At 38.7% G+C, this 26079-nt stretch overlaps 1 protein-coding gene across 2 annotated transcripts; it reads right to left on the reverse strand.

The window, feature by feature from the left end:
- Positions 1-1202: 1202 nt before the first annotated feature.
- PIGR (polymeric immunoglobulin receptor) lies at positions 1203-26073 on the reverse strand. 2 transcript variants are annotated; one of them, XM_060771516.2, is made up of 12 exons: positions 25843-26073; positions 13712-13834; positions 11439-11558; positions 9725-10063; positions 7740-8063; positions 7263-7586; positions 6378-6698; positions 5716-5839; positions 4844-4962; positions 2827-2955; positions 2606-2661; positions 1203-1513 (listed from the first exon to the last, which is right to left on the reverse strand). In XM_060771516.2, exons 3-12 carry the CDS (start codon positions 11491-11493, stop codon positions 1427-1429), a joined length of 1878 nt encoding a protein of 625 aa, XP_060627499.2. In that variant the 5' UTR covers positions 11494-11558; positions 13712-13834; positions 25843-26073; the 3' UTR covers positions 1203-1426. The 2 variants fall into 2 exon arrangements, with proteins under 2 accessions (XP_060627499.2, XP_060627498.2); XM_060771515.2 differs by lacking the exon at positions 13712-13834.
- Positions 26074-26079: the final 6 nt, after the last annotated feature.

Here is a 26079-nt window from a genome sequence, read left to right on the forward strand (position 1 = left end):
GGCCTTCAACTCCCAGAAATTCTATCAGTTGGCAAACTGGCTGGGATTTCTGGAAGTTGTAGGCCAAAATACCTGGGGACCCATAGGTTGAGAACCACTGACATATACTGATATTCAAGTTCTTGATTTTGAAACTAAATTATGTTATCACTGCCAATCCAGAACAGGCTTTTAAAGTGCAAGTTATTTCCAGTTTGCTTTAGGGTCATTTTAATCTGCCTTCTGGTCTTATTCTACCAAATACGTATATTAGCATGTGTTCGTTGCATTTGGCAATGTGTTTGTTTCACTTTCAAAAGTATTAATGAAAACTTCAGAGTCAGTGTTTGTACTTGAATTAGGACATTTATTTGGTGAAACATGTAATAATCAAAAACTTTGTAGATTACACATACAATAATCTAAATTATAAAGTCACTGACTCCAAGCAATGTTGTTTCTTGCTTCCAAGCCATTTCCCAGATGAAGTCATTTCCATAAGGCAAACCTATCATGGTATTTTCATGGAAAGAATTTTATAGAGGGAGTTTGCCATAATCATTTTTTAGGGCAGAGAGGTTGTTGCCCAAGAGCAAAAATTCAAACCCTGGCCTCTTGGAATCCTAGTAGAAAACTCAAACCACTGTGCCACTATGTCCAAGTCTATTGCATTATTATTATTTTGAGATTTATGCTTCTCTTTGTCCATTTCCCATCAACTACTAAATCCAACTTCCAGAATTCCCTAGCTAGCATGGGACACAAAATACTGAACATGCTTTTGAGTCTTGCAGTATTCTGAGTCAGTCACTAATTCTCAAACTAAGAAACTAAAAAGTGTGGTGAGTTTAAAATAACCTAATTCCAGATATGCTGTGTTGTAGAAAGGCCAATACATCAAATAATGATTAAGATGATTAGTAAACCTTTAAGTGTGCTCAATTATTTTGATTCTTTTTTTAAAAAAATCTTCTAAATGATTATTTTTTCTCAGATTATATTCTAATTAAACCCCCTACATTATTTTTGTGTATGTAAACAGACTGGCAAAATGAGTACAAAGTTCCTTTAAAAACACATACATATATATTTAATTGAATAAGTATAAAATGTTACAACATTTCATCGGTTTGCTAGTTACAAAATTTAACAAGTTTATTTGTTTCATATATAATGGTTGTTTTTTTTAAAAAAAATGTTTTTTAAAAATAATATTTCTTTGGAATGAAGCTGGTTTTTCTAAATGAAATATATTTTGATCTTTATGCACCCTACTGCATCATCAGTGAAATTATTTAGGAAAATAATAAAATCTAATTTAAATCTCAAGGCAATCTCAATTGATATAATTGATTCTAATCACAGCATGTCTGTATGATTACTGTTACATCATTGCTTTTGCCAGTCTTTGATAGTGTGCGTCATGAAGCTGCTGAGCTTCTGAGATCTATTGTTGTTGAGAGCCTCTAGGCTGGATGTTCTCAGAATTAAGCAGGAATGTGGTATAAGCCATCTCGACATCCTCTTTGGAGTTCTGGAAGAATGAACAGAAACCTCAGGATTATTTCATGTAGCCCTGAGACCAGGAATAGGAGCAATAAGGAAGAACAGGCTTCATGAGACAACACTTGAGTCAAAATCCTGCCTGGTGTACGTGGATAAGACCTGCAAACTGCAGCTTCCCAACCTTGTACAGACTTTATCAAGCCCCATGGAGCAGTGCTATAGTTGTTAAATAAATGGCTGTAAAGGTGAAGAGAAGAAAAGGAGATGACAAAGGAGTGAGGACTGCCTCTACAGTTCATGAAAGAGAGAGAGAAGAACAACAATATTCCAATAACCTAATTCCTTTTCCTCTCTCTAGCAAACATCAGTGGAGACAAGAGCAAGTCCTTACTGCACAGTTGCTGCCTTCTCCTCTTCCTTTTGTCCACAACAATGTTAAATAGCATAGATGGAATGAGATCCAATAGGACTGAGATTGACAGTTGCACATAATGTTTTGCCAAAAAAAGTATGATGCAATTCTATGAAAGTAAAAACTGATTATTTCTGATGGCAACTGCATGGTGCTGAGGCATATACTCAAATGTAAGTCACTAAGCTTTGTATTTATTCCTTTTGTTCTTGTTACATAATATAACAAAATATATGTGAACTGATGCCATGTTGTGAAACCCATTGTTCTATATCATGTAATAGAGAGAATAGGAGCAACAATGCCACCAAGGGTTTGCACAAGGAAGTTTGGTAAGTGTTCATTTCACATGCATATGAGGTACATATACAAGAGCTGTCAGTACATTGTCTTTAAAGATATGTTAGATACCTTCTTATTTCCCTCTAGATAGTTCATTTTAAAAATCTATCATCCTCCAGTTCTGAACAGTAAGATGTCAGTAATTACTGAAAGTTTCTCTTTTCATCATATCACTGCTTTGGTTAATGGCTAATGCTCTTCAAATGTCTAAATAGTCATGACTCTATGAAGACAATTCTTCATTTTTGCACAGGAAAACAACATTTAATAAAAAAAACCCTATTCAAGGGAATTTTTGTTCTTGGAGGTTGGAGACTACATAACAGATTGCCATATGAAATGTTAAAATAATTTTATTGATCTTACCCTTTTTGCCTTTGATTTACCAGCCTCTTTAGGACTATTGGTAGTAACGATATAATCTGTAAAGAATGAGAGTAATTAAGTGATTGAATGTGAAAAGAACAGGAAACTACATATTCATTATTTCTATACCATTTAACTGTCATTACTGAATGACTTGCCCTTTCATTATTGCTGACAAACCCCAAGTTGCAATTAAACAACATTTAAATAAGGACATTTACCATCCTTGCCCCCTATTTGGGTCTCATGAGCTTCTGCCACGCACACGTTGTCCTTTGCCCCGTATTGCCTTGCATTCTCAAAATCTGTCATGCTGATATTTGTTCTGTAGCTTCCAACAGAGACCAAATCTATAGCAAGGAGAGAGAAAAGTCAATATAATGCACATCTTGCCACCACTCTTCACCAGCACATTATAACATTTAAAATATGTGTTATGACTACCTAATCTTCTTTAGGTACTCCAATAACAGATAATGCTATGTTCTTAGAAGTACACCTGATGTACCATGAACATGATGAAATCAATGCCTTGTGGTTAATACAAAGGCCTGCCAATAGAATGGCCTGCCAATTACTTGAGATCCCACATACAAAAACAAAAAGTTCTGTTGTCTTTGTGGTTCCACCAGTGGTCTAGGTCAAAATACATGGCAAGAGGCTCTGTTATACTCTGTTGTATCTTTCAGATACAAACCAGTCTGGCGAAACTGAGAGTCCATCTACACAGCACCGAAAACACAGAAGTTACTGGGCTAAAAGTGCAGTGGCTTCATTACGTTAGTGGTAAATTTGTGCTGATTTACATAAATCCGTGTAACAAATGAAAAACATGGGTTAAAAGGGTCCCTTTTATCCCAACTCCAGCCAGAAAATGCTCATATTCACATAACTGTATATCCCGGCAGTTGTGAAAAACATGTAATTTCCTTCCCTCCCCTCTGTTCCAGCATATGTCTGCTTTTAAAAAGCCCGAAACAGCTGATCGGGCTGTGAAACCCGATCAGCTGTTTTGAGCTTTTTAAAAGCAGACATGTGCTGGAGCAGAGGGGATGGTTTTAAAGAAAGCACAAATGGATAGCAATTAAAACTATCTGAAACTCTTTATTTTAAAATTTATAATATTAAACAGAGTTTGAATAAACGATTGGGGAAAGGGAGAAATCCGACAGAAGTTTTTTCTACCATGATGTGCTGAACCTCATAAGCGCACATGCAGGCCCGTAGCCAGGATTTCATTTCGGGGGGGGGGGGGCTAAAAAAATTTCAGGGAGGGTTTCAGGGGGGGCTGAGTTTCGGGGGGGGGGCTGAGTCTGAGTGAAAGAGGGTCTAGCCTAGCAAACCTTTTGTATCATTACCCGAATACCCCCATGCATATGGGATATATTGAGTATGGTGATCAGATCATGATATGAATAAACATAACAGTTTAAATAATGCACCAGTAAGGCCTTTTCGCGAACCACCATAAGAATTTCGGGGGGGGGGGGCTGAAGCCCCCCGAGCCCCCCCCCCTGGCTACATGCCTGCGCACATGTGAATCTGCTTATATTTATATTAAGATATTCACATGTGCGCATAATCAGTCCAGCACATAACAGAGTGATTTTTTTAAAAAAAATAAACCTTCTGCCAGTTGTCCCCTGCCCACCCTCCATCTTGTTCTGATACAGAGAAAGCCTGTGGGGACAGCAGGGGACCCAGTCCTGGCACTGACAGGTCTGTATGTGGACCTGCTCTCAGGTCCCAGGATTTTTTTTCGTCTTCTATTTAAAACTTGCATTTTCATGCTGTCTGGAAGCGCCCTGACATACTCAACACCTTCCCATAAAGTCTTTCCACTATCACTGCTCTAAGGTTGCTCTACACATTTATGGTAAAGCTATAAAGAGTATATGATACTCTAATGTTCTTATTGCTTATCAGGGAGATTGACCCCAATGCATCAAGTCATTCCATTTTAGAAAATGAACTGACATGAGATTTTGTGGGGTTTGTTTGTTTGGGAATAGGATTTGGGTTGTTAGCTTTTTTGAAGCGGTTTGAAAAACCTGATGTTTGCTTCTGGTTTGTCTTTTTTACTATCTGTTAAAGCCACAGAAATTGCAAAGGGAACTCTGAAACTGTAATTGAAGGAGTCAAACAATATTTAAATTAGCTCAGTCTATTTATAATTTAGCAATAGGTATAAATATTGATAATTAAATCCCATTTAGGCCACAACTACCATTGACTCACCTGAATGCTTGAAAAGCCTAAATTTCACAACAAAAAAGGCAGTGGCAAGAAGTAGAAATATGATTCCAAGTGGGATCAAAACGGAAAGAAGAACTGTGGAATGTTTACTTTCTTTATGGCTGGAAAGAAAAGTTGAATAGACTTAGTACAGAATTTATAATGATGCACATGTTACTTCATACTTATCAATATTCTTCAGAAGGGCAGCAGGCTGGTTCAAAAAACAAAGATGAATGAACAAGAACTTCAGAACCTTTTCCCTACCTAAAAATGTTTTACTTCTAACTTCTACTAAGCTACCTAAAAATGTTTTACTGCTTCTACTAATGAAGCAGTAAAAGGCTTGAAAGAATTTACAGGGAACTGCTGGCTTGAAGGAGAAGCTGCCTTGACCAGGGTAGTGGATGGGAATTACTCTGCACATTTCCTCCAGCTTCCAAATTACATACTACAGTGCCCGAATCTTCAATTTCTGACTATACCCTTTTCATACTAGCTTGGGGATTTGGAAAGTTATATTCCAACAAATATTTTTTATAAACTTTCAGCCATATGGTATATTTGAATTTAAAACTATAACACACTTCTATGCAGTTCAAGCAGTTCCATATTTACATGGGATCCATACCATTTATCTCCCTTGGCTCTCAATAAGTATAAATGGTTAATTTACTTGTTGAGCCCCAGGATTTAACAATATGGGTATTACTGTTTCTTACAGATTTTTTTTTGCTTCATCACATATAGTACATCGAATTGTGCCTTTTGTAAGCCGCCCTGAGTCCCCCCTCGGGGGTTGAGAAGGGCGGGGTAGAAGTGCGAAAAATAAAATACTATCCTCAGACCCCTTCGAGGCTTTTACAGTGGCTTACCTTTCAGCTGGAATATCATTGCTGGCTTCCTTGTTGGCATTGTTTAAAGGAACAATCCTATTTTGAGAAACCACATCACTAGGTTCCTCATTGGGCCTCAAAGGTTCTTCAGCATTTCGAAGTACTATGTAGAAGTATTTGGATCATTAACATTCAGCAGAACATCAGAATACAAAAGGCAAAAGAAACAGGGGGGAAAGAGAGAAAGAATCAGTACCTATTGCCTAATATCAAGGGCAATAATCAGAGTTTAGAAGTAACTAACTACAATAATGAGTGATTTGTCATTAAGTACTTTTGGGAGGGGGTGGAAGGAAAAAGGAAGAGGGGCTGACCAAGGGCAAGATGGATGGATGGCATCCTTGAAGTGACTGGATTGACCTTGAAGGAGCTGCGGGTGGTGATGGCCGACAGGGAGCTCTGGCGTGGGCTGGTCCATGAGGTCACGAAGAGTTGGAAATAACTGAACAAATGAACAACAACAAACTTTTTCGAACAAGGAAGATCTATCCTAAGTTTCATTATGATTGCAATGCAAGGTAGGAACATATTATAATATGGCCAGTGTGTCGAGTTAGCACCCTCAATCTGCCTGTTTAAAGGTGGACAGCATAAAGAGTATAACCTTAGGTGTAGTTCCACTGATCAAAACTGAGACTCACCTCCTTGCACTTGCAGATATGTTGCATATGTTTCTCCATAATGGCCACCCTTTCGGACTCCACACCAATACCATCCTTGATCTGATAGGGACGTTTGGTCAAAATGCAGGGACAAAATTCTATTGCCTTTATCACAGCTAACAACTAAGCCAGCCTGGGTTTCTTCAGATGAGATAAGAGGTTCGCATCCAGTGTTCTTCCACTTGCACCAGTATTTCTCATAATCAGCATATAGGCATGGGTAAGTGCATGTTATAGTCAGTGGAGCGCCAGCAACAGCATGTATTTCATTATCTACTGCTAAACTGGGTTGTCCTGTTTCTGAAGACAGAAGGGAAATGAATGTAAAATGCATAATAATTTCAAATAGGCAGAGAACCTTATCATTAATTCCTGTAAATCTAATGGCTAGCTCAAACACCACATTTCACTCACTGTCACTTTCCTCTGGCCAATATTAAATACCACAATCATATTATCACATTGATTGTTTCACTCACTGTCACTTTTCTCTGGCCAATATCACCTACCTCAACTATCATAATTATGCTGATAGAAGAAGTGATGACTGAGCACTAAAACCCTTGGTTGTGTGATGGATAGGGACAGACAATGTTTGAGATGTTTAGATCATAGTAGGAAAGAAACTCTCCTTGCTGCCTTGATAGGTCTCTCTTGCTCCCTGCTCAAAAAATTGCAAATCAAGCTTTAAAGGTTGTGTCTAATTTGGTCTTGTCTGAGTTACATGCATTAATTGGAAATAAATTCATTTGAAAACAAATTATCATATTTAGAATTGAGGCATGTATTGGGCTGGCTCATTTTGGTATTTGACAAGAGAAATGTAAATCTAAGAAACAAGAAACAAGAAACTTGGTTTGGTACCTTCCATGATCTTCAGCTCTGTGGATGATTTCCTTTCCTGCTCTCCACTTGTCATACACCAATAGAATCCTTCATCTCCATTATGAAGTTGGTTCAATATGACAGTATAGGTGCCATTCTCTGGACTATCGTGCATCACTATCCTTCCCTCATAGTCATCCCGCACATCTCCCAAGTTGTTTATTAAGAAGGTACACTCATTTTCATTCCATTTGCACCAATATTTGGTTGTTTTGCTCTCTTTTGGTTCATAATGACATTCAACAGATACTGAACCACCTTGGACTCCATTTAGTATTGGTTGTTGTTTGGAAATCAAAACATCTAAATAGAAGTAAAGAGTATAGAGTACATGATTAATAATTATATTTATACTATATTAGAGTATAACACAAATGTTTGAATGTGAACAATGAAACTGATTCTTAGTATGAAACCTGTCAAATTTAAGATAACTAGATCTCGGCTGTAACCCACCTTCATACACATGTATATCCAATTTCTTGGTTTCTCCTTCTGCCCCATAGTTCCCAGTCCCACAGAGGTATAATCCTGAATCTTGCTTCTGTAGTTGGGTGATAATGATGTTGAATGAGCCAGGAGTTTGCAGGTTGCTTAACAGAATTCTTCCTTTATAGAATGGGTCAATATTTCCATTTGTGTCAATGATAGTGGCACAAGTGTACTTTGTCAACTTGCACAGGTATCTCCTATCACTTGCATCACCAAAGGCACAGGTTATAGTCACAGATCCATGCTGTTCAACATAAAATAGCTGAGCTTCTTCAGGTATTATGGAACCTGGTGTAATAATATTAACAAGTCATTATTGGGTAAATAGCTGCATTTATTATCTATCTTTCCTTTTACTATCCCATGTTGCACTGCATTATTTTACATACTTTATCACAATGTTTCTGTGATAAATTATTTATGTGTTTAACTGTTGCAGATCTGATTATTTATAGATTTGATAAAAACAATCTCTTTAGGAATCTTCAAGCCCTCCAGCACAACTCTATGGTCAACCTCTGGCAGAAGTTGACCTTAGAATCACACTGGAGGTAAAATGTAAATAGCGCTTTCCCCAATTTCATTGGGGGAGTGGGTGGTCCTGTACCATTAACCTCAGTGAACATGGAAGTCCTACTGTGCTATGAGTCCATATCTTATGAAATGTGATCATGCCACATCATTCTATCAGGTAGCACCTGTTTATGCTGTATTGAGGTATAGCAGGTCTGCATCAATTATGTATGTATCTAGGTACAAATGAGGAACTATATTGAGATATTGGTGACCCTCCTTATATAATTTGCTGGCTTGCAGACTCATAATATGTCCAGGTGCCAAACACTCCAAAATAAATAAATAAATAAATAGATAATGTGAAATTACTGTCCTGCCTTTCATATGGAATCACAGGGCTTGTCTGCACTAACCAAAAAACCCTTCTGTCTTCACAGTGGAAAGTGATATCCAATTAATATCCTGTCTTTTCTGGGTTTAATTTGACTTTGGACCTCATCAGATGGCAAATCATGTGGCAGCGGGGCAATCCACCAAAGCCCCATTGTTCCTTATGGAACATGGAATGGCTTCTGTATTGTTGGCGGCCCCCATCTCACCCATGAAGTCCCACTGGAATTCAATGTACATCATTTGATGGGCAGTGTGGGGTTCCATGAGCGAACTGTGACAGAAGTGTCCTAGAACACTTCAATTGGCCAGTGTGATAAGGCAGTTTGCCCTGCTTTAGGTAAAGTCAAGGGATATCTAGATAACTGGATCATGTCTGATTCAACCCAATTTGCTGTCGTTGTATGTTACCATTGCACTCTGACAAAGGTTCTGGTTGCTGAAGGTACTTCTGCTAGTGTCAGAACAGAGTATCCACATGACCATCAAGAAAGGAGGGAAGGTCATCTCAGGAGGGTCTCATTCTGTCATCAACAGAAGTACCCACAACTTCCAGGAGCAGTGGTGACATGAAGGCAGCAATACTCCAGTGGGGCCGATGCAGTCCCAGGCCACCTGGAGAATGTCCCTGGATTCAACACTTTAGTTCTGAATTTGGGGCTGCTTTATAGGCAGATTTACAGTTGGCTAACATACCCAATATAGACATGAACTGAGACTATCCCACTTTACCAATGTGTCAAATGAAGTTTCCTTGTAATAAAACATTGATACAACAGAGCGGCCCTCTCCAACCCAGTGCTTCCAGGTGAAGTGAGGATCAATTCCAATCTCTCCCAGCTATCATGCTGACTTAGGCTGACTAAGAATGGTGGGATTTATAGTACCTCACCCCTGGAAGACACCAGGTTTAGGAAGGATGTAACAGATTAAATTTAGCTGAAGTTATTTCAAACCAACATTGAAGCAATGACATTTTAATATCTGAACATTATTCCAACATTGTATAGGACAGAAAATAAGATAATATTATATGTTTGTACCTGCGGAAACATCTAGCTTGACTCTGAAGGAAAGTCCTTTGTCATTTAAACCAATGCCACATTTGTAGGGTCCCATGTCTCTTCTTACCAGATTAGATATTTCTATGATGAATAGTCCATTCTCTGGATAATCTATTATTGAAGTTCTACCTTCAAAACCTCTAGAGACATATCCATTAGAGGAAATGATAGTAGAGCAATGTTGTGTTGACTCCTTGCACCAGTATTTCCTGGAATGTTTATTCACACTCGTACGAGGGTAGAAACATTTCACGGTAACAGAGCCTCCAACCAACGCAGTCACCTCCTTTGGTCCAAAAATGGGACTTGAATTTGAAACTAAGATAGGAAAAAGAATGCGTTACCAAAGATGAGATCTAAAATTACAGAAATAGTCAAATTGTTTTAATCAGATCTTCAATCAGACTGAACCCAATTCTTGGAGATGCTATGCAAAAGTAATATGTGCTCTGACCTACAATATGGTGTATATCTTTAGAATCCATATAGGAAGAAAAAGAAAGATTTGAAAACAAACTTATGTACCCCACTAATAAGCTTACATTGTTTACTTCCCTTTTCTATTCAGCAAGTAACTGTTTACGGTGCACTTGTCACATGCATTCAAAACTTTCATAGGCATGTAATTCCAAGTAACATCTAATAGTATTCTGCCATATTTACCACTGCCTCCATTAATTAATTAGACATTCTGCTTAAAGAAAGAGCTAATATCTGTACATTCCATAAATTCAGTTGTTGATCTTGATAAGAGTAGACTCACCATATGAACAAAATTTAGGTAAATACTGGCTTACAAAGCTACCACCAAAGCCAATTTTGTTGTTATGTGCCTTCAAGTCATTTCCAGTTTATGGAGATCCTAAGGCAAACCCAACATGGGGCTGAATATGTGACCCAGCCAATATTACCCAATAGATTTCTATGGCTGACAGGAAATTAAACCCTGATATTCAGAGTCATAGTTGAATGCTGAAACCACTACACTACACTAGCTAGGACAAATAATTACCATATACACTCATGTTTAGCATTTTTAGTAAAATAAAAATCGCCCCCAAAATCTGTGATGACTTATCCACAAATCAATGTGATTAGGAAACCTTAACTTTTATCTAAAAAGTTCAATTCTCTGAGTAAAGTGACTAAAGAGAAGAGCATCGGGCATACCAGAATAACTTAAAAGAAGCACTAACCCACCTCTACTTTCTCCAGTATGGTGGCACTTCTGGCCTTCTTGAATGCCTGGGCAAGGACATGGTGGTGGTCACCAGGGGTAGCTGGCCCCCTGAGGTGGCACTGTGCTTTTCGTTCTTTCTGGAATGATCCTTGACTTATCCATGGGTCATATCAAAAGCCATAATGTGGCCTTAAAACCAGCTCTTGATTTATACATGAGGTCAACTTATATATGAGTATATATAGGAGATCTATTTTGTTCCCTCTTTGTAATACATGGGACAGACATGGACACAGATGAATGCATTTTCATGGGTTTGTTTGTAATACATGGGATAGACATTTGTAATACATGGGATAGACATATACACAGGTGAATGCATTGTCATAGGTTTGTTTTGTGTAAGTGACTATGGATTGTCCTACAGCAACATTTATAAATGTTTCAATCTATAGTCTGCAGAGATAAGTCCTTGGTGCTTTTAGTTTCTCTAGTGGTTGCTGAAATACTCACTTGCAGAATCAGCTTGGACAATGGTTAACAAAAAGATGAGACTCAGGAAAGCCATTTTCAAGAAATGGTCCTATATTTGTGATCCAGGTTCCTTGCATATACTGAAACAAATTAGTATATCTGTAAAATAAACAAGATTATCTCATGCTTATATACATAGAGAAAGGTGAAACAGACAAAATGGGAAGGGGAGGGAGAGAAAAATAATAAGTCTTAAATCAAACAAATAACCTAGAAGTACGAGGGTTATCCAGAAAGTACGGTTACATGGCACATAGCGCTCACAGGGAATTTTCTCAGAAGAAGTTGGTATCACTGCTGTGCTGTGATAGAATACTGCTATCCTGAGGATGTCAGAGGAAGCGAATGAGCAGTGCCAGTCATCACTAGCACATCGACTATTTTGGTGGCATTGTGGTGAAGATTAGAGATGAGCATCCTCATCCTGTTTCCTTCTAAATGCAAAGTTCACTCTGCAATATGCTGCCTAAATGCTAAGGACATGCACCATTGCAATGCATTGCGAAATCATTTCAGTTTATGGGGAGTCCAAAACAATTGGAGGGCCCAGATTGTCTATCCCTACTTTGAAGCTTACTCAAGGTTATTGCTTCTGGATAATCTGGAACAAACTTATCAGCTATAAAGCTTGAACAAAAAAGAGATGCAATATTTTGAGGACCAGTATGCCAAAAGACTGACTCCAACTGTTATGTACTCACCAGGTATATAGCTGCCTATCATCACCTTCAACCCCATCACAATATCAAAGACAGTAATGTATTTATTAGTGCTGTCTTGAGTGTTGGAATAACTCAACATATTTTCTCCATGCAAACATTACACCAACCAAGATCAAGGAGACAGAGTGTAACTTTACATTCACAGAATTATATGACAATTATGCATTAATAAATGAAACATGGGGCAACCGAATGTAAAAACAAATATGAAATGCACTGTGCAATGCCTATTTGCATATGTGCACTGTGGCACTACATTCACAACCACAATCCTCAGCTGAAAATGGTCTTTTTCACTGGACAAAAATGCCCACTCATTCCCAAATGGTAACTTACTCATGGATAAGTCATTAACAGAATATCAGTTATGAGCACAATAAGGAGGCCAAGTATTACATGTGTTACAGATGGCAATGAAATTGTCTGCTTATAGTTTGATTAAATCTATTTCATGAATTTGCGTCTGGATTTAATGGTGCATACAAAACGGCAACCTTTGCATAGCGTCTGCACCAGAAATGCTCTCTTGATTAGTAAGGGGAGTCAATGCTTTGCATTTAAAAGGAAATGGAAAGGATCAGTTCCTCATATCAGTGAAAAGAATGCCAGACAGTGATGATGGAAGAAGTCCCCAGAACAAACAGGACATTTCCTTTTTACTCAGCAATGAGGCTCAAATGGACTTCCTCTGGTGGGTTAAAAAGAAACTTTGTTAAAAATCATTTGTCTGTTCTACATTCATTGGATTAGTCATTAATTGTTTCAAAGTTGGAGACAATAAATGCTTTACATGGCATTTAGACATTTAACGGACCAGCATTTTCCTTGTGTGATAATGAGCTGACCTGAACCACTAGAGGGCAGTGGCAATGTATAAATGTATACACTCACAAATTAGAAAAGTTTTACAACTATTTTAATTTTGATGCTTAGGTACGCAGAATCCATTATTCCAGATTTCATATAATGAGAGACAAAAATATTGGAACTAGAATTGGTGCATTGTTGCCATCGCATTTCTTTCAGAATACTGCTATCCTGAGGTCCCTAAACATAATGGAAAAGAAGGTGGCAAAATTCTCAATTCAACATATATATTTTTGTCCAGGGCCTGTTAGTGTCTTACTCCTACGCCAGCCGACTTTTCATGCCAAAATAAAATTTGATTGATAAATTAGATTGAAGCTGATTCTTTAATGATCAGAACCTTGATCCCAGTGGCCACTTTAAAAGATTTCAGCTGTTTTGGAGTGCCTTTAAATATGGATCTAGCAAAATCACCCCCCCCCCCCAATAGCCTGCACACACTGCTTATCCAATGTATTCTACTTTTGCTCCCTTCTTTATTTCAGGGGTTGATACCAAAAAGGAGTAAATGTCTCCACAGAGAATCTGACGCATGCAATTTTAATTTCATTATGCATACAACTACCAACAGGGTATTCTTCAAATATCTTGCCAGTGTTAGTTTTTACCACTCATCCCTTTGCACCCCCTAGATAATATTTGTCCTTGCTTCCTTTTACTTACAATTCTGAGGAAATAAGGGGACAGTATTCTAAGCACCTCATCGGCTGCCAGAAACTGCTCCTTAAAATCTTGACAAGGTTTCTGTTCTAAATTTGTGTATATCTAACCTTTACTCCTCATCACCTATCAGGAAAAAAATATCAAGGATCAGAGAGCAGTGTTTATCTTAGATTTTATCCCCAGTGACTGCTTAAGCTCATAAAACTTGCAAGTAAGTCTTTGGCATCCTTCAAAACAAGGGACCTTGGTAAGAAATCTGGGGTGCAAATCAAAATGGTTAGGGAGTTAGTCAGGAATCAGTTAACAAACCAAAATGAGTTCAAATCTGCAGAGCCAGATGAACTGCAAACTAAGTACCAAAGAAATTTTCTGAAGTTATCACTCTTGGAAATATCTGCCATGATTTTTGAGAAGTCATGAAGAACAGGTGAGGTGTCAAAGAACTGGAGAACGGCAAAAATTGCCCTTCTCTATTTAAAAAAAAGCAAAAAAGAAGATTTGGAAACCACAGACCAGTCAGCTTTACTTCAATACCACAAAAATATTAGTCCACTGGGTTGTTCTGAGTTTTCCGGGCTGTATGGCCATGTTCCAGAAACATTTTCTCCTGATGTGGAACATGGAACATGGCTTCTGGAACATGGCCATACAGCCCAGAAAACTCACAACAGCCCAGTGATTCCAGCCATGAAAGCCTTTGACAATACAATATAAATCCAGATTATGGAGGATTTTATTTGCAAGTATCTTGATCAGTAGGAGCAAGCATGGGTTTGTCAAGAACAAATCTTTCCATATTTTTTTCTTCACTCTTTAAGTTGATGGAGAGAATGACATGGATGTCATTTCTCTGGACTTCAGCAAAGCACTTAATAGGGTCCCTCATAATGTTCTGATAAGCAAACTGATTAAACATTGAAGAGATGGGAACATTGTCAAATGGAGTAATAATTGTTTGGGAAAGCATGCTCAAGGAATTGCCATCAATGAGCTGTGCTTCAAACTGGAAGGAGGTCTTAAGGGGAGTGCTTCAAAGTTTTGACTTAGGACCATTACTCTTCAACATTTTTATCAATGATTTAGATGACAGTGAAGGAATCCTAATCAATTTTGCAGGCAACACAATGCTGTGAAGGATGGCTAACAGAAATAGAAATCTGGGCAGAAACCAGTAAAATGGAATTCAGTAGAAACAAATGCAAAATTCTACATTTAGACCGCAAAAACCAAATGCACTCGTATAATAAGATGAAATACATGGTTCAACAGTACTACTTGCAAAAAGGACTTTGGGATTACTAGAATCATAGAATCGCAGAGTTGGAAGAGACCACAAGGACCATCCAGTTCAGCGCTCTGCCATGCAGGAAGACACAATCAAAGCACCCCCCCCCCCCCCAACAGATGGCAGTCTGGCCTCTGCTTAAAAACTTCCAGAGAATGAGATTCCATCATGCTCAGAGGCAGTATATTCCATTTATGGGACTACATACTAAATCATGAGTTGGGTACTGTCTGGGAGTTCAGAGAATGTTGTACTTATATTTATTCTCCTTTCTGGACTACAGAAGTCTGATTGAAAAAATCATCTTAACATTTGTTAATCATATATCAAATGAAATAAAACTTAAAGTTTTATAGTTATGACATATAATAATATCACACAATTGGCTTAGCAGCTGTAAGCTCCAAGTTAAGAGAAACAATACCCCACTACATTCAATATTGGTCATGCCTCATCTGGAGTATTGCATTCAGATTTAGGTATATCATTTTATGAAGGATATAGACAAGTTGGAACAGGGTCAGAAAAGGGCAATGAGGATAAGATCTATAGCAAATAAAGCCTATGAGGAAAGGTTGAAGGAAATGGGCATGTTCAATTTGTTGAGGAGTAGACTGAGGCCCCTTCTGCACTGCCCTATATCCCAGGATCTGATCTCAGATTATCTGCTTTAAACTGGATTATATGAGTCTCCACTGCCAGATAATCTGGGATAAGCAGATAATCTGGGATCAGATCCTGGGATATGGGGGCAGTGCGGAAGGGCTTCGAGAAGTGACATGATTGTGTTCTTTAAAACATCAAGGCCTGTCATAGAGATGATTGTGAAAGACCAGATGTAATGCCTTGAAATTGCAGGGGCGTAGATTTCAATTGAACATTACAAGGAACTTCTTGATTGTGAGAGCAGTTTGGCAATGGAACCAATTGCCTAGGGAGATTTTGAGGTCTCCTTCTCTGAATGTTTTCAAAAAGAGACTTGAGAGTCATCTGTTGGGGATACTTTAGTTGGAGAACCTGCATTTAGAAGAGGGTTGGATTCAATGGCAAATGAGGCACTTTACAGCTCCATGATTCTATTGCTTTTTAACTCTGTCTATATCCCAAGGAACATGTCTTCCTTGCAAGCTTCTAGATGCAAACTTTTTCTGATATTAGGTTAATGAAATCAGTGTTGATTCCATACCACTCTGGAATATATTGGAAATTAGGTTTTCATCCATTTATGCCAGCATAATGGCTATATCCCTGGGCTATGGGATGTTGGGATCTGGCATTTTGTCATAACATACCACTTCCCTTGCTCTAGAAGAAGAAGAAGAACTTTATTTTTCTACCACGCCTCCATCTCCCCGAAGGAACTCAAGGTGGCTTACATGGGGCCAAGCCCAGGGAACATACAATTAAAAGCAAAGCAATAACAAAATACAATTTAAAAAGCATAAAACAACATAACAATAATAGGCAAGCATCAAGCAACAAAAAACTAATTTGAAAAAAAGGGGGGGGGGGAGGCCAATATACTGAATAAAGAGTAATTGGTTCAATAAGGTAGATGAAAATGTATAATAACATAGGAAATATCATGAAAACAGAGCAATTTAACAGGATCAGAAACAATTTAGCTTGACTTACAAAATCTGAATAGTAATGTAATATAGGAAATTCAGGTTGAATGATAATTAGGTTGCGATACAGGTCATATGTCATGGATTTGTCAGTCAAATGCACAACGAAACATCCATGTTTTTAATTCCTTACAGAATGTGGTTAGCGAGGGCATCAGCCTGATCTCCCTGGAGAGGGAGTTTCAGCGGTGAGGTGCCACCACCTAGAATGCCCTTTCCCTCGTCCCCACCAATCATTCCTGAGATGGGGGCGGGAGCGAGAGAAGAGCATCCCCGGACGATCTTAAGGATCGCAGGGGCTCATAGGGGAGGAGGAGTTCCCACAGATAGGCAGGTCCTGAACCATTTAGAGCTTTATGGGTAACAACCTGCACTTTGAATTGGAACCGGAAATTTATCGGCAGCCAGTGGAGCTGTTTAAACAGGGGGGTTGACCGCGCCCTATAACTTGCTCCAGTTAACAATCTGGCCGCCAACCTTTGCACCAATGGTAGTTTCCAAACTGTCTTCAAGGGCAGCCCTATATAGAGAGCATTTCAGTAGTCCAATCTTGAGGTAACTAAGGCTTGGACCACCATGGTCAAGTCAGACTTCTCAAGGTACGGTCGCAGCTGGCGCACATGTTTTAACTTTGCAAAGGCCCTCCCAGCCACTGCTGACACCTGAGCATCAAGCGTCAGCACTGAATCCAGGAGGACCCCCAAACTGCGGACCTGTGCCTTCATGGGGAGTGCAACCCCTTCAAACACAGGTTGCCACCCTATACCCCATTTGGCCGAGCAACTGACCTGGTGGACCTCTGTTTTGTCAGGATTCAGTTTCAATCTGTTGGCCCTCATCCAGCCCATCACAGCAGCCAAGCACTGGTCCAGGACCCGAGGGACTTCCTTGGATTTTGGTGGAAATGTAGATATTATATATCATGTAGATATTAAAGGGCATGGGGAAAAGAATAGAACCTTGCTGGACCCCACAGGTCAAGGGCCAGGGGTCCCAGCAGGTATCCCCCAGCTTCACCAACTGGGTGTGGCCCTCCAGAAAGGACTGGAGCCACTGCAATGCAGTAATCCCAAGACCCATACTGGAGAAATCCGCTGAGATGTCCAAGAGAACCAACAAGGTCACACCCTGTCAAGCTCTCTTCGGAGGTCATCTACAAAGGCTACCAAAGCCGTCTTGGTACCATGACCAGGCCTGAAACCAAACTGCAAAGGGTCCAGAAAATCAGTTTCATCCAGGAATCCCTGGAGCTGAGAAGCAACCACTCGCTCCAGAACCTCGCCCAGAAAAGGCTGATAGTTGAAATTGGCTGATAGTTGTTCAATATAGACGAATCAAGAGACGCCTTTTTAAAAAAAGGTCTCATGACTGCTTGCTTAAGGCAAGATGGAATTAGTCCTTGCTCCAAAGAAGCATTTATTATCTTTGACAACCAGTTTGCCAACTCTTCTCTGGCAAGTTTTATAAGCCATGATGGGCAAGAGTCCAGTGTGCACGTGGTCGCCCTCACTGCTCCAAGGATTTTGTCTGTCCCTTTCCAACTGTCTATTTGGCCCTTCTGCAAGTTGATGTCAACTGGTGAAGTAGTTGTGCATTGATGTAGTTGTGCAGAGTAGTTCCAATGTAATAATCTTTTCTCCTACATTTTGTCAATATTTCAGTGGTATCAAAACAAATAATCTTATAAGAGCTTGCCCTGAGGGATCCCCAGGATAGGATACTGTGGACCAACTTGTTTTCAGAGACAATCCATGAAATTATGTCATGACTGGTTGACATGATCGCCTCAACTGGTGTTCTCCATGGTTGCTTTAACTACATTCTAGTGAGGTCTGCTATCTGTTATACTGCTGTAGTTGCATCTATGCATTGACAGGCAAGGTTCTCCAGGATAGTGCCAAACAATAATAGCTTCTCCAGCTAGAAGAGAAGTGTGGCTTCACATTGTGGCCATGGTGGTTCTTTTGGCTGTGGATTGAAAAGCAATTTGTCCCACACACATCTAAGCTACCTAAGACAAAGTTCTCGCCTTGGGAGGGCCAGCTCTTGTCCACATTACCCCTGTTTATGTAATGAGCCATGCCCGCCAAGTATTTATTTCATCCAGGAAGTGCTCGTGTTTATAAAAACTGTAGTGAATGCCAAGTGAGCCCTGTGTCAATAGCCTGACATATTTATTCTCTGGGCATCAAGTGATGGACTTTGTTGTACAGGGTAATTCCCGGCAAAGAAAATCTTCTGTTTCCTCCTTTGGATGAAAGATGCTTTGTTGATCTTTCTTTCTGCAAAGTTGCTCAATGGCTACTTGGTTCAGGGTACTAATTAACTCCTGGGCTATGAGAAAAATGCTCTTGCAGTTTCTGAGCCTAATGTAAACCAACACTATCCCAAGGCTGAAATAAAACAAAGAAGAGAGCCTTGGTTTTAGACACTAACAAACCAAGGACTTTCGTCTGTTTGGAAACATGGAGCCTTTCTCCAACTGATCAAAAAAGTCTTTCTTACTAAAGACTCTACAGACTGAATCAAGTTTTCTGGGCAAAGTATTAGTAGGGTCCTTTACCATTCTATTTTTAATGAATGAAAAATAGCTGACTCAGATCTACACAGATGGACTTGTTGATTAGCATAGCTTGTTCCAACTGGCAGTACCTTTCCATGATTTTGACAATGGTCTTACTGAGTTACTTGGACTTTTTCCTTGGTTCAAGAAACTCAGCGGAGGAAGTTCCATAGTTTTGGGGGGCATGGGTGCATCTACACAGTTTGACACTACTTTAATGTCATTGTTCAATATGAAATTATGTGATTTGTAGTTTGGTGAGGCACCGACACTCTTTGGTACAGAAGACTAAAAACCTTGTAAAGTGACAACTCCCATGATTCCATTGCATTAAGCTATGACAGTTGAAGTGGTTTCAAACTGTATTAAGTTTGAAATGCAGTTTGTAGTCTAGATGCACCCTAAGTCTCAATAATAATAATAATAATAATAATAATAATAATAATAATTTATTTATACCCTGCCACCATCTCCCCAAGGGGACTCGGGGCTGCTAACATGAGGCCAAGCCTAACAATTACAATAAAGCAAATATATAACTTAGAATAATACATCAATAAAAATATCATAAAAATAATAAAAGAATAATACAAAAAACACAAGGTGCAATATAAAAACACAATAATTGATCAAGGTGGGCAGGGTCGGTTGCAAAGACTTTTTAAAAAAAAAACCTAGGTGAGATAAGTAGAGTAGTGTATCTGGAGGGAGGTTCAGGTGGGATGAACAATAGGGATTAATTACACTAAAGGGTGAGATAAAGTGCATCGAAAGATATTTTATGCAGAGTTTGGTCAAGGTAGGGGATTGTTGTTCATTCATCAAAGGCACACCGGAACAGCCAGGTTTTTAGGCTCTCCTTGAAGACTGCCAGGGTAGGCGTTTGCCTAATTTCTCCAGGAAGCGAGTTCCAGAGCCGAGGGGCCACCACAGAGTAGGCCCTCTCCCTCATCCCCACAAGTCACGCTTGTGACAGGGGCGGGAATAAGAAAAGGGCCTCTCCGGACGATTGAAGGGATCATATATGTTTGTAGAAGGAAATGTGGTCACGAAGGTAGGCAGGTCCCAAACCATTCAGGGCTATCTCAATACCAACTGCAGGATGCACTAGTCCTGAAAATATCCCCAAGTTTCAGAGAAGAAAAACAATGACCAAAAGTAGCTGGAACTTGCAATGTGGGGCAAAGAAAAGTTGGGGGTGGAGGATCTTCGGGTTGTTTAATAAAATTAATCACTGCTGCTCCAATTCCAGACTTCCAGAATGATCCATTTTGCATACAGCCTTGTGTCAAACTAATAGTAAAGCCCGAGTTTAATTACTAGACTACCTTTAGCAAACTCATCGAAACAACTGAGTAGATCCACTAAATCAATGAAAACTTGGTAAGTATACAAAATTTCAGCATTTTGTATACTTACCAAGTTTTCATTGATTTAGTCAATCTACTCAGTTTAGAACTTAAAAATTCTTTTGAGCCTAATGACTGTATATGCTATTGGTTCACTTTATTCAAAGTATCCTGACAAAAGAGGGATGTCTTACCATCTAAGACCTTTTCCTTTGCATGTTTATCATCAACATAAACCTGGGAAACACCAGGTCATTTTTCTTATATAATATGAGAAACTGACAGTAGCTTATTTGATATGTTTTTAAATTATTGTGTGTGTCTGTGTGTATAATATGAATGTTTTACATGGCATCAAATTTTACCTATATATGCAAGCTGCCTTAAGTCCCCTATGGACTTGAGAAGAGTGGGGTATAAATAAGGTAAATAAATAAATGAATGAAAAGAAATTGAGGTTTTCCTGATGTGAAGAGAGCTGTATAGTGCTTATTTATTTATTTGCTGTATTTATATATCACCTTTCTCACCCCTGGGAGGACTCAAGGCGGTTTAAATCATACTAATGGCAAAAATTCAATGCCAAAATACAGTACAGAAAGAAATCATAATAATTAATTATTACATATAACTAAGAATTTAAAATAAATTAAAAACCATTAAACATAAGGCATACATAAAATTTAAATTTAAATGATAAATGCCCTTTGCTGTTAAATTGCAAAAAAACATAAAAGACACTTGTTTGGCACTAATATCTGACTCTGAGTAAATGCCAGTATTCTCTAAGATCTGCCATTGACATCCAGGAAAGTTAAAAATCATTCATAGTGTTATAATAATAAACTTTATTTATACCCTGCCATTAACAATGGGAAGTGTGATACCTTCCATATAGTGTTAAGCATTAAATCCCACCAACCCTAACTAACACTGGCAGGATTAAAAATTCTGGAAGTTACAAATCAACATCTGGAGGGCGAACAGTTCCCACTCCAATTTAATTTCCGATATGTCTTTTAATGCATTCCAAATCAATACAGATATGATAAGGCATTCTATCACAAAGACTGTTCACACATGGGAATGAGGATACTAAGGTATTGATAAGTCTATGAACCTGCTTTCACTTCTGCAAGAAAGGCTTTAGTACACAATGAAAAATCTCAAATATTTAGAAGGAAAGTATCAAGGAAATATGAGAATAGCAACACAAAATCTCCTTTTGTTTGTGGCAACTGGGAGTGGGGGGTGGGGAGATGAGTGCCAGTACAAATACAAATTTGACTAGTGATAAAAATCACTGATGCATATCAAGGAGCGGGAAGTTGAGGGACAGGCCAGTTTTAACCTCAGCAGTTGAATTTGCATTTTAGCATTTTCAGTGTCTGACTATGCGGTGGTTCACAGTATTTTTAACATTCTTGTTACTGTCACATTATGAGAAAATAATGTAATGATGTTCCCAGCTTTCTTAAGTCTACCAATAAATATCTTGTGCAGATAAGTGTAAACCAGAAAGATACACCTTATTTGGGTGTTAAAGCTACCTGGCAATTACACAAAGGGCTTATTTCTCCATAGATGGCATGGGAAGTAAAGCAATATGAACACATCAGAGAGACGTTTTCAGTCTTGGTTGTGCAAGTGCTTCCACAGACACAATATGTGCACAACAGTCACCCAACTATCCTATTACACAGGAAAGGGAAACATTGAAACCTTCCACAATTCAAACGGGGTGCAGCAGCATTTTGCATCTTCCTTGCATAGAAGAAGGGAAGAAAGGCAGTGAAAATAAAGGCAGAATTCACATTGACACCTGCATCCTCTGTATACTGTGAAAGAAGGTAGTGGCATCATGGAGAACAGCCATAGGAGGCCCTTTTTTCGCCCCTGCCAGTTTCACAAGCTCGCCTGGTGAGCACAAGGGAGAAAGTTTTCTCCTCTGTGCCCCCCCCCCCCCCCCCCGACTCTGGAACTCATTACCTGGAGAGATTGGAAAGCCCCTACCTTAGAAACCTTTAAAAAGAATCTTAAAACCTGGCTCTTCCACTGCGCCTTTGGTGAGTGGGTATACAACCTCATACTATTGCTCAGCCTCAAGGTTTTTGTCCTTGGATTATATACCCACCCCCCCCCCCCCCCCGGCGTGGGAAAGCTCGATTCCACAATCCTCATTTGAATGAGCCCCCCTCCGCAAATAACCTGCTTCTCCTTTTATGTCACCCGTGTTTTTAATAAGGTTTTAATCGTTTTTTTAACCATTTTCTTGCACATGTAGCCACCCATTGTAACTGTGTTTATTGTAATCCTATATCGTTAATGTATTCATATGTTTTATGTAATTATGATGTTGTTGTTTATTGCATGTGTTTTTGATTTTATTTTGTTGTAAATCTGTTGATTGGGATTGGCCTCATGTAAGCCGCCCCGAGTCCCCATTGGGGAGATGGTGACGGGGTATAAATAAAGATTATTATTATTATTATTATTATTATTATTATTATTATTATTGGTGGAACACAACAAAGTTCAAATGCCCCACAGCACAGGTGATTTTCCAGCACATCCTTCCAATAGTGTCATAGAGTTATGGATTCACAGAGTTGGAAGAAATCTGGGTCTTCATTATTGCTGGCCTTGTTATATCTGGGAAGGGAAATTCTTTGAAAACAGCAAGGGGAAAAGGTAGATGAAAAGATGTGGGCCTTGACTGTTGATTCAACAAAGTATTATAAATACTCATGTATAAGTCGATCTCATGTATAAGTCAAAGAGTATGGGTTTTTATAGGACCCGCAGGTAAGTTGAGAATCATTCTGGAGAGAAGAGAAAGCATCAATGCTGCCTTAGGGGAGCAGCTGTCCCTGGCCATCACTACTATTTCCTCACCCAGGTATATTAAAAGGCCAGAAATGGCACCATGGCAGAGAAAGTTGCTTTTTTAGGTTCTCCTGGGATGGATTAAGCTCTTGCGCTCTTTATTCAAAGAAGAGAATATTTTTTTATAATTTATAAGTTCAATTTTTAGAGTCATAATAATACAATCACCATTCATTGCCAGTCTCAGGACTCATCAAAAAGTGCCATAAAAGTTACATTGGCTTGAGAGCTCTATAACTGTTGTAGTGTGAAAGAGCTAGTGGCACCTTGAGACACAATGATACCTCATTCTCCTTACTTGTTTTATTCTGACCACAACAAAAGACTAACCCACACCTCTCTAGAATTTGGCTTTTTGTTTTAAAGTGGGACATGAAGACAGCAAAATCATTAAAAGTTTATTATACCTTTACGCAGTCATTAAATCAAATGGAGGCTGCAGTCAAAAATCGGAAGACTAAGGCAGTTGTGAATTAGTTTTAAGTGTCAAGTGTAAAGACATGTCATTAAATATCAACATCAGAATTATCCAGACCATAGCACTTAATTTCTGTATATATGTGAAATCAGGACAGTTACAGAAGCAAACAGAAGGAAAAACAATTCATCTGAAATGTAGTGCTACAGAGAAGTCCTACAGATAACATTGACTGCTCAAGAGACAAATACATTGATTTTAGAGCTCTTACTAGAATTCAAAATAACTAGAGTGAGGCTGTTGTATTTTGGACATTTCATGAGAAGTATGACTCATTGTAAAATACAATAATGCATGGTAAAAGGAAAGGCATTATGAAAAGAGGAAGGGTTGGGGATCTTGTAGGTCTCTCATTCATAAGTTCACCATTGAAGTGGAGTTGATGGCAAATAGCAGCACCAACAACACCTGCCACCACTTGTTTGCATGCACAAGTATGTGCAGTGATGTATACCCTGCCTGTGGACCTTGTGTTTGGGTTTTGATGGGTTGATCCACATAATGCTGTGAAGTGGATAAATGGAGAAATAAATGTGTGTGTGTGTCAAATTAGATTGTACATTCAGTACAAAGCAGTCAGTTGTGAGAATTTTCTGTTTGTACTCACAAGTAAACATAATATAAAGGCCCAATGCAGTTTGGAGCCTAAATTCATTTTGCTCTGAATGGGTGCTAAAACAATAACAAAAACTCAGTTATCTTCAAAGGCATCTCACTTCACTTATGAGTAAAAAGAAATTATCTAACAGCTAGACCATATGATTACATTTGTTCTTCATAATAGCCTTTTAATATCCTGTGTTTCTGCTCACTTTTGACAAGTATTGTGTATGTTGTGTGTGTTGTTTTTTATGGTTTTAAACTGAATATTGTTGTTGTTGTACTGTTGTAAACCGCGTTGAGTCGCCAATTTAGGCTGAGAAACGGCGGTATACAAGCACAGTAATAAATAAATAAATAAATAAATAAAGTAAAAATTTTACTCTGGGAAAACATTTTTGAGATTTCAAAAGAAGACCTTTACAATAATAGTATCACTAATTTGTTTCTGTTACTGTCCTTGCTGAAATTTGGTCACAGCAGATCATGAGGGAACTTTGAAGTTCCTGCTTCTGCAAAATAAACCAAAAAAACTTTCTTTTGCTGAAGTAGTCCAAAGTTTGTAATAGTTGTTTTGGTCACTCGTGTGGCATGTTGTGTGCATCAGACAGTCCCAGGCTGCTTTCCTCCTGCAGAGTGACATTTTTTGCAGAAGACTACAATTCCATGATGTCCCAGCCGGTAGTGCAAATCAGAATATTGTTAGCAGATTGATTATAAGATGGTTCAACATTTCAGTACGTGTCAGATAGGAAAAGACCATTCTAATGTAATGGAAGGGTGTGACTTTCACTATCCCAGCAGTCATCCTGTACTATTTTCAGACCTAACCTACACTAAAAGATAAATAAATGCATACATACTCAAATACATAATGGATCTGTTATTGCTCTATTGTCCATTGTTTTCTCCATAAAGCACCTGTTCTTTATGCCCTTTTCTAAGCTATTTGCATAGCCTAAGTTCCTAAATACCCAAAGTAAGGTACATTGAAATCAGTGTAGCTCAAACTCAGATAAATATAGTGGAAAATTAGCTGAAGCACTCACAAATATATGTTATGTAATTGGAGATTTAAAATCTGACATGACACATGACAAAGTGCAATACTCAAAATAATTGTGCAGAAGATATTTGGATCAGTTCTAATATGTATGTGTGTGTGCATGCATAGACACACACAGACACATACTGTTCACCTCCAAGAATTCATTTTTGCAAGGTCTAGTAGTACAGAGCATGAAAGAAAAAATGTTCAGATTTCCACTTATTCTTTGGGTTGTTTTTGTGTGTATGTGAGATCATGTTAGAAATGCAGCAATAGTAAATAAATATTACTCACACTCCTGGTTAATTGTGCAGAGTAAGTCAGAGGTACAAATTCTCCTTTTCTTGTTGCTTTAATCCTCCTGGTATGACTAAAGGGGCGAAAAACGCTGACCCCTGAGGCACTTCTCTTTTGTCGCTGTTTGTTCCTGGACTTCCTAAGTACAGCTGGCACAACACTGGACTTCACAAGAAATGAAAGTGTTGTAAGACCTCCTCTTAGTTCCAACCCTGTACATCCATCCACCTGTTG

This window comes from Anolis sagrei, chromosome 4, assembly GCF_037176765.1.
Source record: "Anolis sagrei isolate rAnoSag1 chromosome 4, rAnoSag1.mat, whole genome shotgun sequence".
NCBI lineage: Eukaryota > Metazoa > Chordata > Lepidosauria > Squamata > Dactyloidae > Anolis > Anolis sagrei.